This window comes from Taeniopygia guttata, chromosome 1A (assembly GCF_048771995.1).
Source record: "Taeniopygia guttata chromosome 1A, bTaeGut7.mat, whole genome shotgun sequence".
Lineage (NCBI taxonomy): Eukaryota > Metazoa > Chordata > Aves > Passeriformes > Estrildidae > Taeniopygia > Taeniopygia guttata.
In genome coordinates, this window is record NC_133025.1 from 6770528 (window position 1) to 6788161 (window position 17634).

At 48.3% G+C, this 17634-nt stretch overlaps 1 protein-coding gene across 16 annotated transcripts in view; it reads right to left on the reverse strand.

Moving 5' to 3' along the window:
* Positions 1-3167: 3167 nt before the first annotated feature.
* Positions 3168-17634, reverse strand: part of FRMD4A (FERM domain containing 4A) — a 357158-nt gene continuing 342691 nt past the window's right edge. For 11 of the 16 annotated variants that reach the window (XM_030290804.4, XM_030290830.4, XM_072918953.1 and 8 more), the window contains 6 exons: positions 16595-16651; positions 15889-16126; positions 15327-15491; positions 12790-13649; positions 10282-10378; positions 3168-6948 (listed from right to left, as the gene is read on the reverse strand). In XM_030290804.4, coding sequence (XP_030146664.1) covers positions 6846-6948; positions 10282-10378; positions 12790-13649; positions 15327-15491; positions 15889-16126; positions 16595-16651 — 1520 coding nt within the window. In that variant the 3' untranslated portion in view covers positions 3168-6845. Of the gene's footprint in view, positions 6949-8471; positions 8544-10281; positions 10379-12789; positions 13650-15326; positions 15492-15888; positions 16127-16594; positions 16652-17634 lie in introns of all 16 variants that reach the window. The other 5 variants (XM_072918958.1, XM_072918965.1, XM_072918961.1 and 2 more) reach the window with 1 other exon arrangement.

The following is a 17634-nucleotide window of genomic DNA, read 5'->3' on the forward strand; positions in this document are numbered from 1 at the left end:
GCCTCAGTGCAAAGAGTTTTTGATCTTGAATGCATCTGATTTGGCTTTTTTTTTTTTTTTTGGTAACATTTTTAATATAAACCTTCTGGGCTTGGGGGAAGTAATCTTGCGGCTCTTGAGGCTTTCAAATTCCATCTTTATACATCTGGAGAAAATTTTCAGTCTGCTGGGCATTGCAGAGAAAATTGGGACCTCCCATGACCATGAACAGTAGTTTTAGCAGCCACAAATCTTTACCATTGTGTATCCTGACTGGGAATGGTGAGGAAACTCATGGGAATGATGATATCTTATTCTGCATAAACAGTGAACTGTTGAAACTTTGTTAGTTTTGAGCAGAGCCACTTCCTGAAGAAATGTGTCACTATTCTATTGAATGGGTTTGTCTGGGTGCTCACCTGGACTGGCAGCTTGGAGCAGGAACTGGAGCCCTCTTCTCAAGGAGTGACTCCCTTGGGTGTTTGCAGTGTCCTGTGGCACAGGGAGAGGTCCTGGGGCATATGAGCTGGGAGGAGTATCTTGGAGAAATTCAGGTTCTTCTGCAGACTCTCTCAGATTCTGAAGTGCTTCTTTGGACACAGGAGATTTTCAGTGTGGAGTGTTTGAACCCAGAGAAAATGTCAAGAGCTTAGAGTATAGAAGTAATAAAATGAGGCTGATGAGACCTCACTGTCTCCTTGGGGAGGAGATGGGGATTTGTGGGGAGCAGCTGGGCAGATGTCAAGAGCATGGAAGAGTTTCATTAACAGTGCTTGAAGTGCTCTGTGCAGATACTCTTTGGGGGCGTTATTACAGCGGAAACATTTGTAACACTGCAACTTTATCCCTCTCCCCACCCAGACGGTTTCCTGAACTGTTTCTAAATCTTTATCTTGACCTTGGTTTTGAGCTCTGTAAATAATTGAGGGACAATATTGTCCCTTGTTCAGAAGAGCTGTAATTTCCCTGGAAACTGCAGCAAGTGAGTAGCCAAGAGATGGTTTAAGGAGCATTGTAACGTCTGCTTTAGCGGGAAGTGGATTCCTTAGGGGATCTGTAATAGTGCTAGATGGATTTTTCCTTCCTGCCTTGGAGCTAATTATTGAGGAGAATTTTAATGGTACCCTGAGTGCTGGTTTGAGTGGGGATGCACCTCCTGTAGGGATGTGAAGTTGAGGTTGGAATGTCTTAGTCTGATCAGGCTGTGAGGAATGCAGTTTAAGCAATGTGCCTCCTTGCTGACAGTCCCTGAAATACGGCCGCCTCGCCTGAATGAATCCCACGACGGAAGAACTTTATCCCCTTGCAATCCATGGAATGGTGCTGTGTGGGGAACTGAGGAGCTGGGAGCTACTTTCTCACGGCGTATCAGTGTAAGAATTTCCAGCTGTCCAGCACGTGAGAGCCAGCTCTGGTCCTCGGGGGACGGGGGCCAGGGCGACGCTGTTACGGCAGCTGCTTTTCATCATCAGTTGGAGGCTCTTTGCAGCTGGATGGCCCCAAATTGCAGCTACCAGACTGTGATCAAATAGTTAATAATGCCTCTTAGCCAAAAAAATCCCAACCCTCAGTCTAGTTTAGGGAGGAGTGGGTGTGGTGCAGCTGTCACATTGCTTGACAGTTTGGGTTCTTTTTTTTTTTGTAGGGAGGGTATGTTTCAGTTTAGCAATTTACTTTTCCCTCTAGGCTTTTCCAGATGTTTATTTCTGATAATTCTTGCATTAGGCGGAAATAACTCTGCTGAATCCTAAGACTTGCGAGCCTTAGGATGAAGTCATGAGTTCGCCATAGCGGTGTCTGCAGTGGTTTTGGGACTTCAGTGCTCCTGGTCATTTGTTGCAGTCCCTGACCCTTTCACAAGCCTGGCTGTGGAAGGGTCTGTGCAAGGTGAACTCTAAAACTATTGGTACCTGCCTGGTACTGGTATTAATTGTGCCTGGTGGCGGTGAAATTAAATTCCCTATTTGCTATTTGTGCTGCTGGAAAGGTTCTTAGATGTATGTAGGATCATTTTAATGGGGGGACTGGGCTCCTCTTCAGCTGGCTGCCGTGACCATCACCACCATCAATCCAAGCAATGAACCTGATCGGAGTTAAGTGGCTTCACTTCCCAGGGGGAAGGAGTGCTCTGACTCCTGGGCCCGGGGGATGAGAACATAACGTGGTGCAAGGTAGGCAGTGCTGGTACCAGACCTGGAGCAGGCTGCCCTGAAAGCTGCTGCTGAGGTGGTGAAGAGCGACCTGCAGCACCACTGGAGTCATGTCAAGAAATCTGAGCCAAGGTCCCAGAGTTCAGGGGGTGTCTGAGAACCTTCGCTGTGGCTGTTTGGTCCATCCCAGACCCTCCTGGGGATTTACTGCAGGCAAAAGTTCCCCACTTGGCAGTACTGGGTGATGGCCACAGGGGCTGCCTGGCTCTGGGCTGCTACCCCTGCGGGATGTGAGGGGGATTGGGTGGATGATACAGGAGGTGCTGGGAGGGGAAGAGGCTCCCTGGACTGTGGGAGTAAATGGAAGGAACAGGAAGCACTGGGAAATGTGGGAGACCCCATGTGAGACTGTGGCTGTTGGAAGCTGCCTGTGGTTTTGAGGGGTGCTGTGTGGCCAAAAGTGACCGCTGCCCACAGAGGGGACACCAGTGATGTCAGGCAAGGTCCCTAACCCTGTGCAGGGGTCACTGCTGCCCTACCAAGCTAGAGCAGCACTTGGAGTGGGTTCCCTTGGGAAGTCACCAAGCTGGCACTTCCTTGGAGCATGGGGAATGTGCTGGTGCTGAAGTCTATCCCACAGCTGCTGGCATTGCTGAAACAGCCTTGCAGCAGCTTGGCATCCAATCCACGTAAGTGAGCGTTAATTTTAGTTATTCAAGTTGTGTATTGGAAGTAAATATTACTTGTGCCTTTGCTTCCCACAGGGGTGGGACATCAGTCACACTCTTGGTGCTCCTGAGCCCCTGGGCCCAGTGCTGGGGAGAACATGGCATGGAGGCAGCATGGATCTGCTGAGTGCTGAGTCCTGAGGGATCTCTAAAGGATGGACTTTTTGGGGCAATGCCAGTGTTTCCTGCAGTCAGCCAAGGAGCAGATCCCTCATGGACACCCTGGCCAGCTGTGCACACATCTGGACCAGCATCTCTAGCAGTGGTAAGGATTGCCTGGCTCTGCCCTCCCAAAGAGACCATGGCAAGGTTTCATTTTGAAAATGCTTTAATAAGGAAGTGTTGACAACACCGTTTTGCAAAATGTAAAGGTAACTATACAAATTCTTAATACAAAAAGAATAAATTAAAAGCAGATTTTTTTTTTAATTCTGCAACTTTTTCTACAACATACATATTTTTTTTCCTTGATTACAGTTGAACAGAATCCAGTAAAATCATTTTCCATGCTCTAAAGTCAATTTCAGGAGAGACCTAATTTTTTTCTTTTTTTTTTTTCATTTTTTTTAAACTAGAGAGTCCATTTTACACAACTTGTAATAAAACTATTGACATTAATATATATGTAAAACTTTACATCTAGTTAACTAAGCAGTAACTGGTCATCTGATAGCACCTGAATGGGGATCGGCTATGCCTGAAACTAAAACTAATACAGAGTGAAAACAAATTGGACTGTTTCAACATTTTCAACACTCGACTGCATATAATATCATTTAAAAATAAACCCTGCCTCCCAGCACGGCCCTGCAGGGACCGTCCCCGGCTCCTGCCCACACAGAGGGAGTGTCAGACACACAGACTGAACGCGGTTGTGGCTTCATGGCAGATGGAGCCTTGACAAATAAAAAAGTAAAGGAGGGGTTAAGTTGGTAGTCAAGTGCTTGTCTATAATAGCTATGTATATGCCCCTCCGTGTTATACTTAAATATGTTAATCTCATATGATTAACATTTTATGTACATTTGTGTTTAATTGAATTGAGCTAAACAGTAAAACCTGTTTTACTTAATCTGTCTTTACTACCAGACTGGCTGCTCACATGTGCCTTGATTGCAAACCAGAAAAGCAGAACACAAAGCAAAACTCAATCCGTTTTTAGAGAGCTTTTTCTCCACTCCAGCCTGTTTGCAATTCAGGCTAAATATTTTTATTTTCCCCCCCTAATTTCAGGGCTGCCACCTTTTAACCTTTGCTGCAAAACTGCAGAGCTGGTCTTGGAGGAATTAATGTTTCTTCCTGTAGTGCCCAGAGGCCTCATAGTGCCGCTGTTGTTGAATTCTTTTTAATTAAAAGAAAGTACACAATTAAAAAAGAAAAAGCCAAACCACTTACCAGGGAAATTAAAAAGAAAACAGACAGTTGCTCAGAGCCCCTAAAAATCCTTGGGCTAAATTATTTTCTGTAGCTTAATTTGGTCCTTATTTAATCCTTTTACTTCAGCTACCAAATTTTATCAGTAAATGTCATTAATCAGTACTATCTCTTATCCAGCTAAAAATCCAATTAGGAGCTTGAAATAATTCCCATGTTAAAGACCCCAAAGCACAAAGAGATGGTGAAAACAGCTTTTTGAATGAACAGATAAAGGCTGCAATCTCACCACTGGCTGTTCTTCCAGAATTGAAAGTAAGGCTTCAATTACTGTCACGGTGCACTGCGCTCCCGGGTGATGCTTCAGGGAGGCCCAGAAGCACAAAGTTTGTGTGGTCACCTTTGAAAACCCTTTGCCAGTGTTTTTGTGGTTTTTATTTTTCAGAGGGATAATTTATTTATACTTCATGAGTGAACATAAAAGAGTTTCCTTACCATAGCATTATGGAAGGGTTTGTATTGGAAGTGACATCATCTGGTTCCAACCCCTGCTACAGTGCAGGGACACCTTCCACTAGACCAGGTTGCTCAGAGCCCCATCCAGCCTGGCCTCTTGCCCCATCCAATCCTGGCTCTGCCACAGGTTTCCCTGGAGAATTAACAGCCTTTCTGCTTTATCTCTGCATGGCCTCCTCCCCACCTCACCAGTGATGCAAAGCAGCAGTGCAGGGAACCAAATCCAACACTTCTGGTGTGAGCTGCAGAAAGGAATTGGCATGAGCTGCTTGCATTAATGTTTAGGAACCCCATTGTTTTTCAAAGCCTAATTACACAGAACCCATTCTCTTTTAAAGCCTGGAATACAGTTTTCCAGCAATCTTAATACCAAAAGGCGTGGCAGCCCCCCAAGTTGCGGTGTTTAATTTGAAACGTTTCACTCTACTTTGTCTGGTAGACGCTGTTGTTATTCTTGGAATACACACACACACACACACACACACACACACACACACAGAGTCTTACATACACACTCTCACACTTTTTTTTTTCCTTTTTCCTTAAACTAAAGCTAACTTCAGTTTCTGCTTTTCACAAAGTAACCCCCTCCAGCCGTTTCTTTTAATGCCTTTCCCATAGGAAATCATCGTTTGCACGCACCGACGGAGGAAGGCCGGGCGCCCGCCCCCATCGAGTGGCAATAAAAACAGCATAGCACCGCAGTGAAGACTAAGACGTGCCAGCTTCAACATCCACCTAGATTGTGCACTTGTTCGTTAAAAAAGTGTCTTTGAGGCCTTTGAAAGTTCCATGGCTTGACATGTATAAAGCATTGCTCTAAAGTATGTGTAAACTTGCAGCTCCTTCCAGGCCGCGCTCGTGCTGCTCCGTTTGGTGGCCGCAGGCAGCTCCCGCTGGCGTCCGACGCCTCGCTTGGGCGCTGCCCTCTCTCTCTCTTGCAATAGGAAGTTTTGCCTGTCTGCTGGTTGTCCAACCCTGCTCCAGGAGCCTTCCTGCTTCCTGACAGACCAGTCCTCCCACATGGGTGATGAGCCCTTTGCTACACTGGTGCTAACGAAGGGAAGAGGAGTGGAACCAATATGTGAACGCCGCTTGGCCGTGTCAGGTCGATTGCGATGTGCTTTCCCTTGGATTTCACGTTAACGCTTTGTGCAGAAATAGATTCCAATTTATTGGCTGTGTCTGCTCGTGGAAAGGTTTTTTTGGCAATTTTTATCTGTATCAAAACAACCAATACAATCCCAACCTCTCCATGTATTGGTGGGCACTCTGTGCCAGCCACAGAGATGCTGTGAGTGCAGTACTTGCCTCTGCTTTAGGTAATGCCTTTTAAACCTTGTCTGTCCAGTTCAAGAGTGGCTCGCAGAGTGATGCTGTGATACCAGCCCAGACCTCTGGTGTGTCTGCAGCACAGGGGGTTCATTTGCTTGCATGTAGGTGGACTCCAAATGAAGAAGGAAATGCCATTTTGCAGGGGGTGGTCGTGTCTGCCATCAAGTTAAACAAGAGAGATATTCTTGTAGCTAGAACTTGCCGAGCAACTCATCCTGCCAACAGTGGTGGAGATCTTTGGCAGTGCTGACCTGATTGTGAGACTGACAAGTCTCTGAAGTGATGGGATTTACTGTTTCAGAACAGATGCACTTTCAGGAATATGGTCTCCATTTTCAGCCTCTGTCTTATTCTCACCGCCTTCAAACTAATGCTGTTGGCTTCAGCTTGCAGGTCATGGAACTCTTGCTGCTGTTACGTGCTGTGGAACACTAATCTTTGATACAAGCCTTGAAAGGCTGCTGTGGTTTCATAGGAAACCCAAATTTGAAACTGACTCTTCAGGTGGGTGCTCCTCTCCACCCCTGCCCCGTGGCCGTGGGAGGGACGGGCACTGTCTGGCAGTGGGATGTGCTGCGCTCCGCCGCTGCCGTGGTGGATGTCTCAGGGCCAGTGTTCTGTAAGTGTTGTCTTGAATTGCATCGTGAAAAAAGTGCTTAGAGTTGAAGCTGGTGCTGGGTGACAGTGCATCTGGGTAAGGCAAATGAGAGGCAGTGAGGTGATCTCAGAATGGCATTGATGTGATTAACTTGAGGTCAGGGGTTCACACTAGAGTTCCAGGCTTGGCTTTTTCCTGCCCATACCACTGGACATCTGCTAATTCTGGATAGAGGGGAGAGTCCAGGAAACAGCTATCATTGTAGTTCCTGCAGGAGAAAGGAAACTTTGTTAGGACAGTGAGTGCTCCTGGGAAGTTCAGCCATGAGCATAAAATGTTGTGTTATGGGTGGAGAGGAATGCAGGGGATTCACATCATAGACTCCACTGCACTCTGCCTGTGTTTTCCTCTCCCTTGCCCTGGGTACAGCAGCAGTGCTGTGCCTCTGCCCTCCCTGAGGCTCTGCCTGCTGTCCTGCCCAGTAGTAAGCTGGGATAGAGATTTTTCTATGGGATGTTCTCCAAGGAGCAAGTCCTTAGAGCAGCTCACTCGGACACGGGCTGTATCACCCAGGGGGAATGGTGAAGGAGGAGGGTGGTGGCACTTTCTGTAGCACTTCTGCTCTGGGCAGAGGCTTGTGCATCACTGAGCAGTCCCAGAGTGACGTGGCTTTCCAGGGATGAACCAGGAAGGGACTAGTGAGAGCATGCCAAGTCTGATGTGGAAAGGACCATGTTGCAGTAGCCTAGTCCTCACTGTGGGCTATGTTTCCTGACAAAGTACTGCTTTTTTTGCTGCCTGGCTTTTTCTTTGTCTGTACTGAGTAGATGAGACAATTCATAAGAATTTTCTTTGCAATTTACATTAAGAGCTCTAACCAACATCAGCTCCTGGCTTAGGCTGTAAAGCTCCTTCCCAGAGGAAAGCAGGTCAAAATCTGGATCTCTTGAAAAGTGACTGCTGTATCTGTGCAGTCATAGCCAGAATTGATGTCTCTCCCTCACACTTTGATTTGAACCAACTTCCAAACTAAGACTCTTTCGAGGCCAAAAGCAGGAGATGCGTATTTTTTCTGTTTACTGAGGGATTCTCACTCCTTCCTGCATTCCCTCCCCACCTCACAGGACTGATCTCACATCTGGTGCAATTCCTGCTTCCTCTGCCCTGTTTTTCACCTGGTTTCCTTGGGATTGGTGTCTGAGAGGAGCCTGAGCAAGGGCATCGACATTTGCATGTTAAAGAGCCTTTTGTTTTCCAGCTCTGTGCTGAAGTGCAGAGGTTTATAGGATAACTCTAGAAAGCTGGGCTTGAAATACTTGACAGATGCCAGCTGTGAATGGTTGTAGATTCAAATGAGAGTGTCAGACAGCAATGGCAGTTTAATTAAAATAGAAATACTCTGAGGGTTTTTTGTTCCCTCTACCCTTCCTCCTCTGTCTTCCCACAGGAATGGGGCCAGGGTTGCTCCTTGTCCCATAGAAGCTCTCTGCTGCTGCTGCAAACAGCCTCAGCTCTGTGGCAGGAGAGAGGAGGAAGGTGTGATGGAGCTTTCAATTCTCCTGAGCCCCCCCTCCCACTTTCTGTGCCCGTTCAGCCTCAGCAGGGACCAGAGTGGGCTGGCCCCAAGTCCCTGTCCCAGGGGAAAGTGCCACAGGCACAGACTGAGAAGGCACCGAGGGTTTGAATGCAGCCAAGCACTGCAGGGAGCCTCGCTGGCAGACACACGGGCACACAGCAGAGCTCATGGACTGGGGCAGAAGGCGGAAAGAACAAAACGTTCCCTTACTATACCTCTATTCATCAGTACTTTGGTGGGTTGGAGACTGAGACTCATCCATAGTGGGTGAGTTGTCTGTTGCTTCTCTGAACAAAGGAGAGCAAAAAAGGAGGAAAGAGGAGAGAGGAAATGTTAAAGAAAAGAAGTGACACAGACATTGTTATGAGCTTATTAATCCAGTGGGGAAACAAGTTGATGAATCATCTTTAGGAAAAGTTAGTGACACAAAAACATGTTGGGGAGAACTGTCAATCTGTTGAGTCGTGCTGGGTTGGCACAGCAGCTCCTGCACTGGAGGAATCTGTTGTGCATCTAATGGCAGACTGGATCCACTCCTGTATTTATAAACATACACTTTGGGTGCTATTCTCAGGTACAAAACAAGTGTTGATTTGTCTCCAATTCTTTTTGCACTGGTTGTTGGTGCAGGGCCTAAGCTATAAATCCAGGTAGCTTCACTTTCATCAGCTGAGAATTTAGCTTAAAGTAGTTTTACTGTCAGAGGCAAGATGCAGGACAGCTTGAATGGAAAAATAAGAAAAACTGGGATTATCCAAACAGATGTTTCAGCTGGCTGCTCACCAGTTTTATTTCTGATCATCATCAAGATATTCAGAAGAATTAGGATTGGGATGGAGACTGAGACTAAGATTTGAATTTAGGCTCAAACCCTTAATAGTGGAAGTTGCAGTGTATGGTAAAGGCAGGTACCATTTTGCCTATCTTGCTATCACTTTACATTTTGTGAAATGAGACCAAGAACATTCTCCTGTTCTAAAGCTGGAAGCACATGCAAAGACAATATGTGACTGGATGTCAAATGTGTGAATTTAAAATCCAGCCTAAGGGGTTGTGGTTATGGTTCTCCTCATCTCCAATTTAAAGTGCAGTCACAAATAGTGCTGGAGTAAAACCAGAGGTCAAACCTGGTCATAGGTGACATGGGTAATCAAAGAGCAGGAGATTTTCCAGTGGCTGCACAGTGAAATGTTTAATAAGTTAGTCCCAATTCATGACTCAGGGTACTAGATCTGTTTTCCTGTTCAGAGGACTAGGGTATTTTGAGGACTGTAGTGTCAGATCTAGCTGATCTTGCCAAAATCTCATCCCACAATCTGGGGTGTGCTGAGTTAGATGGGATCTGGAAATGACTTTATTTCACATGGTAGGAGAGAGTGCTAGAGAATACCCATGAGAGCTTGCAAAAGGGTGTTTGTTTACTCCTGGAACTCCCTGCCTTGTAAATAGGTGCCAAAGATCCCAGTTACTGTATTTACATTAGTAATGGCTATGGGTATGTAATGCTTCCCTCACACTCTGGTGAAGCACCTTCACATTAGTGGTAGCTGAAAAAAGATGCCCTTGAAAGCCATGCAGACACATTGCTGGGGAAAACTGAGCAGAAGAATGAGGTTGCTGCACACACAGGTATGGCAGGCACTTAACCTTGCCTTTTCAGCAAGGTCTTGGTGTAGACAGCCAGTGTGATGGCTGCTAAAAAAGAAACATCAGCTATTTCAACATACGAAAAGACTGGAGGAAGGAGACTGTCCAAGCAGGAGGAACCTGCAGGGTTCCTTTCCTTGTGGATCTGACACTGCTTGGAGCAGTGCTGGGTGTGGATGACTCAGCCATGTCTTGCTCAGCCTAAAGCAGAGCTCCATCACCACACGAGCACAGGTGGGAGACTTGAAATGCTCTGTGTGGATGGAGGCTATGAAGCACATGGGAAACATTCCCCATAGCTGTGCTTGTGTGTGGGGAGCTTCTTCTCCCTGGCACTGAGTGAGGTGGATTCTCTAGCCTGACCCCACAGACACTCACCCAGTCTGCCACGTGAGAATGTGGTGGGGGCTGCCCGGCGGCGTGGCTGCGAGCTCGCTCGACGGCGTGGAGCTCCTCTGGCTGTGAGGTAAGGCAGCTGGAAAACAACCAAGGGTGGAGAAAAACCACTAGTGAGGTGAGAACACAAAAGGTCAGGGCGGTTCAGAAGCATCAGCTGGTCAGACAAGCAGAAACATGTCTGGCTGTGAGTAAATACAGCCTGGGACAGACCTCGCCCCATTCCTGGGTGACTGTGCCTGAACATGGCACAAGAGCACAGCTTCTGCTGACACTGCTGCACGTCGTGGGCTGGATCTGGCCTCAGCTCTGCAGGAACACTCAGTCTCCAGCTGAACACAGCCACCCAGACTCTCCTGATACTGCCTGGGACACATCACACTTTTCCCAGCACAGACTTGGTTGCTGCTGCCTGGACGCCAGGGGTCCTGAACTGGAGAAGCTCAGCCTGCCAGGCTCAGCCTCCTGTTTCCAGGGGTGGTGGGAGATGCTCTGTGCCCCTAGGAGCCAGGGCTGGCAGTGGTGAGAGCCTGGACAAGTGCACTGCTCTGAAGATTTCAAAAGCTACAGCTTCCTTTCACTGTGGATTTGCACAAAATGCCTGCCTTTGTTGACAGTCCTATTAGGGACCAAAGGAATGCATAGCATACTTGAACAAAGACAGAAGCAAACTGGACTATAAATGGGCAGTGGCTCTTGGGGGAATTTACCTGGTGAGGGTCCAGCAAATAAAACCACCTCACTAATCTTTCCTCCTCTTCAAATCTATACAGTATTGACCCTTTGAATTTAATACATGCCTAGAATTTAATACAGGCCTAGAAGTCTGATCCTCTTTGAAGGCCCAACTGACCTATCAGCTAGGACTGATCAGCTGAAATTATGGAGGTTTCTACCTGGCACTCCTCTCCTTGCTGTTAGATTCTTTAGCTGCTGCTGAGTGACACCAAAAGGGAAAAACAAATTTTAATCTCCTGGAGCTGATGGCTCCTGAGGTCAGTATCCTAAGCTATATATCAATATAGCTGTGATTTGGAACAGACTCTGAACACAAAACTGATCTATGCTGCCAACTGGTCAGGCCATGCTGTGATTGCTGAACATACTTGTGCTGCACAGGTATTTAATTTAGGTTTAAAGCCTCAGCTGAGTTAGGGAATGGACTGACCAACAGTGATCTTTATGTGCTCCCAACCCCACTGTTTTCCTGAACTGGTACCATTTCCAAGGTTAACTAAAAACTTTCCAGTGCTCAGTCATTTTCTCTTGTGGCATGGAACAGGGATGTCAACCAACCAAAGGAAGGAAACCAGATTTTCATAGGGAGACACAGGATGGTTCTAGCAGCTACTCAGCTGTGTCTTGATCCACCCCTGGTATTCCTATGAGCGTTGGCATCACACATCCATCAGCCCCATCTTGGGCAGCTGTTGGTGGCCAACAAGGAACCTCTGACTCCACACTGGAGTTGGCAGCGAGTGCAGGGCCCTCATGGTGCCAGCGTGGTGGTCACCATGGACTGGACACCCTGCTGGGATGGCAGAAGGCCAGCAGCCAGCATGGGTGGGCAATGCACTGCTCTGCCTGGGAGGCAGTGGCAAGTGCAGCTGGAGCAATAGTGTCTCCCATGCTGAGGCTGAGGCGTGTGGCTCGGGATTTTAGCAAGTCCTTGATCTGTCCACACTGGCTGGACAAGGAGTGACTGATGGCTAGTAAATATTTAACCTTGAGCTGTTTCACACACATTGTAGCCTTCCTTCTCAGTGTAATGAATTGGACTATTTTCTTACCATTTAATATTAACAGCACAGAGGTATACATAACAGATGTGTTTAACATTAACAGCAGTGCTCTGCACATAACACAGAGGCAAAATACTGCACAAACTTCAGCACCCTGAATTTCAGGGTATTATCAACAGAGTTATTGGAGCTGCATGGGAAAATCAAGTCTCAGCAGTGCACAGAGATGTCATAGCTCAAACATTTTTGTGGGGGGTGGAGGGGCTGGGATGCCCCACTTAACCTTTCTCATACTTTTAGTGTTTCACTGAGTGAGTATATTCTCCTAGCCTGTGCTGAACCCCTGCTTGCCTCAATGCTCCCCTTGCTGTGATTATGGATAGCGATGCTCCCATAGCTTTGTCACCTTCAGCCTCTAGTGCCATCACCTAAAACCCAACTGCACTCCGAGGAAAGACCTGGCAATAACAGGGCTTTGGTCCCTCTCTGTCTTTTGAGCCTATCATGAGATGGGCTCAAAGTGAGAAGTGATGATTTCCATGGATGTTTCCAAACATTCCCACTGATGAATGTCTTGGACAAGGCTTGCCCCTCAGTGTTACACCTCCAGGCTCGGTGAGCAGCGTGTGCAGGGCAGATAATGTGCTGTGTTCTGGCATTGCTCTCCAGCTGGGGTGTAACACCTGGCACAGATCCGGGCTGAATGAGGCTCCCATCCCTCCCGCCCCCTGCCCGGCCTGGCTCTCACCTGATGTTGCTTTACACATCTGAGGCATTCTCGTGACCCGGCTGTGTGCCACAAAGGTGCTTTGAGAAGATGTGCTGTACTGGGAGCTGCTGTCCGAGGAGGTGGAGCTCGTGTGCGAGAGGCGGCTGTGCTCCTTGTGGGAGGCCGTGGACCGCTGGTACCAGAGCCGCAGCTCGTCCGACACCGCAGTCCTGCCCGAGCCCTTCTCGTGGCCCTCCCTGCCCAGAGATGGAGTCCTTATGATCTGGGAGCGGGATGGGGTGAGCCTGACCGAGTCCACTTCATCCCCATGCCAGTTCTCCTTAAACATTCCCCCCGCTGTGTAGGAGTTGGAGGTTTTGAATTGTGCTTTCACGCTGTAGTGTCCCTCCTGGTCGTTCTCCAGGCTCCGCACCACCACGGGTGTGGAGCTGCCCTCGATGTACAGGGGATATTCTTTGATCCTGTACTGGGAGGAGGGCTGGCTCTGGCTGTGCAGGTACACACGGTGGTGTCCCGTCCCGTTCCTCGCAGCCAGGTTGGGCATGCTCCCTGAATTGGAAGAGACCAGGTTGCCTGCTGATTTGTGCCTTTGCCTCTGCCGTTCTCTGGCTTTCGATGGGGAATCCTCTGCCAGGGTGGAGTAGTTGGGGTTCATCTGAGCAGGGTAGTAGTGCTCCGAGCTGGAATGGCTGGTGCAGGAAGAGCAGTCGTCCATGGGGTCAGAGCCATTACTGCTACGAGTCCTTGGGGTGTAGAAATCAGGGCTCCCTGTCTCATTTTCTGAGCCGAGGAGCTTTCCTTGTGACTCCAAACTGGAGCTCCGGTGTCTAAAGTGCTGAGCTAAGCTGTGCAGTCTGGTTGGACTGATATCTACTGACCTGCAGGTACCAGGAAAAAAGCAGGCTGTAAGTCAACAGGTTGAATCATTCCCCATCCCTGTCTGTACACACAGCCACCAAAGGAATCCAAGGGCATTGGAAAACCTGAACCCTTCCAGCACTTCTTGGAGCTGCTGCCTGCATGCAATCTGCCTCCCTGCTGCAGGGCTTGAGCTGATTAGGTCCTGTTCCTGTTCCTCTCCAGTTCCTTGGTGGTGATATCCAGTCTGCAGCACCATGAGGGGCATAAACCCCTGCCCAATCCAGTTCCTCTGTGGCATGCCACTCTGGGAAAAGCCCAGTCAGAAAGATAAAGCTTGGGAACCCTAAGCCTTGGCACCTCACAAAGGTGGTGAGATTCCCTTGCAAGTGGCTCATGAAAGTCCTGTATGGGTACAATCCACCTGACAAGAGACAGACAGACAGACTGCCCATACTTAGCCCTGAACATTGTGATTTCTCCACTGCTCATTGAAAAAGTCACCCAAGCACCCAGCTTGGTGCTGCTGGGGCCCAGCCACGGGTAGTGCACGCGGGACTCTCACTGGTGACAGCCCTTCAGGCAACCACCCCAAATCACAGTTTAAAAGTCTTGATTCATGGCCAAGTCTGGGAGGTCTCTATTCACCCCAGCTGTTTGAATACCTCCACCCATCCATTCAAGAAGCAGAAAACATCTACATGATGGATGGCTAAGGCCAGGGCATGCAGCTCATGAATGAGCTACAGACTGAGCAATGGTTGTTTCAAACACCCAAATATCCCCTGCTCAGTTGAGGCCACTTTTCAAGCCTTGTGCCAGGCTCATTTCTCATACAGCTTGGCTCCAGTGTTAACAGACATTGCACCACTGAAAGGGACCCTCAGCCAAAAGTTTGTAACAAATTTAACCCAGAGCTTTAATGCCTTGTATTGTCTCTGCCTGAGGCTGATGTGTTGGCATAACTCTTGATTTATTCTGAGCTAAATGATGGTAGCACTTCCCCTTAGGGCAGGACACACACCAGAACACAGCTCCGGATCAGTTCTGCTCCCCGCAGTGTCCATGGCGCTTGTCACAAAAGCAAAAGAGCAATGAAGCCGAACAGTTTGTAAAACTCCTGCTGAAAATCACAGTCAAGTTTGGCCCCACACATCAAATCACCTCCCTTACACACTTCAGCTCTTTCCTCTGTCAACCCTGGGCTAAGTTCCACTGCCACCCAGATTGCTTTCTACAGGCTCTTGATCTCCACCTAACATCCCACAAGTGCAAACATTTTATCCATGAGGGAAAATTAACACTATTCAACATTTTGTATCAGATGGGAAGCAACATGTTCTCTCCAGCTGGATCCATGGAGGAATTTACTGCAAAACTTAGGAGTAGCACCACATGCATTTTAAAAGTGGCTTGTAGAGCCTATAAACAGTCTGAGATAAAATGTGCCAGCAGAAGACAAGCTTGATCACTTCAGGGGAGGGAGGAGGGGCAGAATCGTGTTTATCTGAAGGGATTTCAGGATGTCAGTTCAGGAGCAATTCTCTACTGGCATGAGCACATGAGCCTCTTACATGAACAGGACTGGTTTGTGTCCTTTCCTGAACTGGGAATTAATTCATACCCTGAGGGAAGGATAAAGCAAGGCAAATTTATTTCAGGGTAAGCAAGGTGAGGCTGGAGCCAGGAAGACTTACCGCGTGGAGTGGACGTAGTGCGGACTGCGTACCCGTAGATCCGGCGTCGACGGCATGCTGGACTGGGAATTCCAGTGGGGAAGGCTCCTGATGGGGCTGTTCTGCAGCGAGCTGCTCCCTCCTGCCTCGGCACAGCTCCCGGTGCTGGGGAACCGCTTGTGACTGCTGCAGAGGAAACACCCTGCTTCAGCTCTCCCACAGGAATTTAGGCAAGTGGCTCCCACGCATCCTTCCAGATCTCAGGCACGTGCCTGGGATCTTGCAGGGGTGAGTGGGAGTTGGGTCAGATGCTGTTCTGAACTTGTGTCTCAGCACTTGTGCTTCTACAGTGCCAGAGGTCAAGGCCAATTCCTGTCAAAAGCCTCAGACGACCCACCATCCCACCCTTCTAAATGTTTTGTAAAATAACACTGCGATACCAATCATGTGGCTGTAGCCTGTTTTTATGACCTGTCTATTGGCCAAAAGTCTTCTTTTAGAAAGGGACAACTTTGTAAATTTTGAAAGGCCTCCTGAAAGCAGGGAATGTCTCTGCGCTGGAGCTCCAAGCGAGCCGGCTCACCTGGAATGGCTGTGCGAGGAGCGCTTCTTGACCTTCTCGTAGGGCTCATCCAGGGATGACTCGCTCCACATCTTGGGCTTGATGGGGGACTTGTCGTAGTCGCTGCGGTGGAAGTGCATCTGGCGGAGGCCCTCCAGCGACTGCGGCGGGGGCGGCCGGTTGTGCAGCGGCGGCCGCGGCGGGAGGCCTTTGTGTGGGGACTGCAGAGGGGAGATTGTGCTGGTGACCTGAGAGTCCTCTGTGAAGAGAAGGGAGAGAGGTGATGGCTGTGTGACACCTCCAATGGCAGCACAGCCCCGAGAGATGCCATCGCACCTCCAGAGCCTGCTTCCTTGCCCTGCTTCCCCTGGCTGTGCTCAGGGCCGTCATGAAGACCTGACTTTCAGAAGGGCACTGGCTGACATTCTCATTTTAGTAGAGAATGGCCAGCAAGAGTGTGTGATGCTTTAAAACAACTGAAACTCACGGGAAAATAAGGGCCCATTCTAGGACTCTCTTTTGAAATAATTCAGAGCAGTAACCATCGCAATACTCACTGCTCCGGGTCTGATGTCTGACTACAAGATAAGAGTCAGGGGAAACCAATATTTTTTGCTTCTGGGATCTATCAGTGGACTATTACATAGAACGGTAATTCCATTTTGAGTGTCAGTCAGGAGTTCACACATCCCTTCCCATTCTATAGAACATACAGCAGCAAACATACCATCCTCAAGAACAAGGGCATCTGAGAGGGAGCTGTCTTCACTGGCAATGTTTCCTTCTGAAGAGAAGAAAATACAAAAAGGGTCAGATGGCCCCAAGATTTGCAGCGACTGAGTGCTGAACTGCACCATGATCTTTGTCCACTGAGTCTTAGCCTTAAGCAGTCACCCACACCTTCCTTCCCCCAGAGCAAGAGGCAAAATTCCTATGAATGGTTGACTCAACCCACTCTCAGTCTGGGAGGGCAGAGCTGCAGGTCGGGTCTTTCAATAGCAGGCGGCCTTTCAAGGAGCTGCTAACTCTTCAATAATTGGGGATTAAGAGAGTCACAACAGAAACTGAGATCCCCAGAGGATTCAAACTGGCACAATGCCATTACTGAGATTTACATCTTGGCCCTTAAGGACTCTGGGTTTGATCCATTTCCTTCAAATGATCATCCTGCTGCTAACTAAAAGGCTCACACTAAGTACAAGTTCTGTGGAATTCAAGGAAATGTTTTTGGAGCATCCTCTGCAGCAGCAGGAAAAGCTCTCAGGTCCTTGGCATGCTCCTCCCCCAGCTGTGTCCTCATGGCAGTCTGTTATCTCTGACTGAGGTGCAATTTGGTACCCAGGTCACAAATACAGGAGCTCTAATCTCAGTTCTTGCCACAAAGGCACAGAGAAAAGCTCTGCAAGTCAAAAGGAAAGGGCAAAATCCGCAAGGGAGAAAGAACCACCACAGAAAGTTATGGATTTAATGAAAAACCAATCAACAACTCAGTAAACCATAAAGTGCCCCGAGAATTACATTGTTAAAAAAAAAAAAAAGAAAAATATTTTTACACAGAAGTAAGACTGCTCCCACTTTGATTTTACAGATGCCTTTGAGCTAGAGAGCTCAGCCCTATCTGCTAACATTAATTACATTTGTACTGCATCTCTGGAGGAGATGCCAAGAGAGCGATTTCACAGGTGAGCAAAGGAGTCACAGCCTGCTCTGCTGACACCCCGACCATCCACGGCACAACACAGCTTTGCTGTGACCCAGCACGTCCCT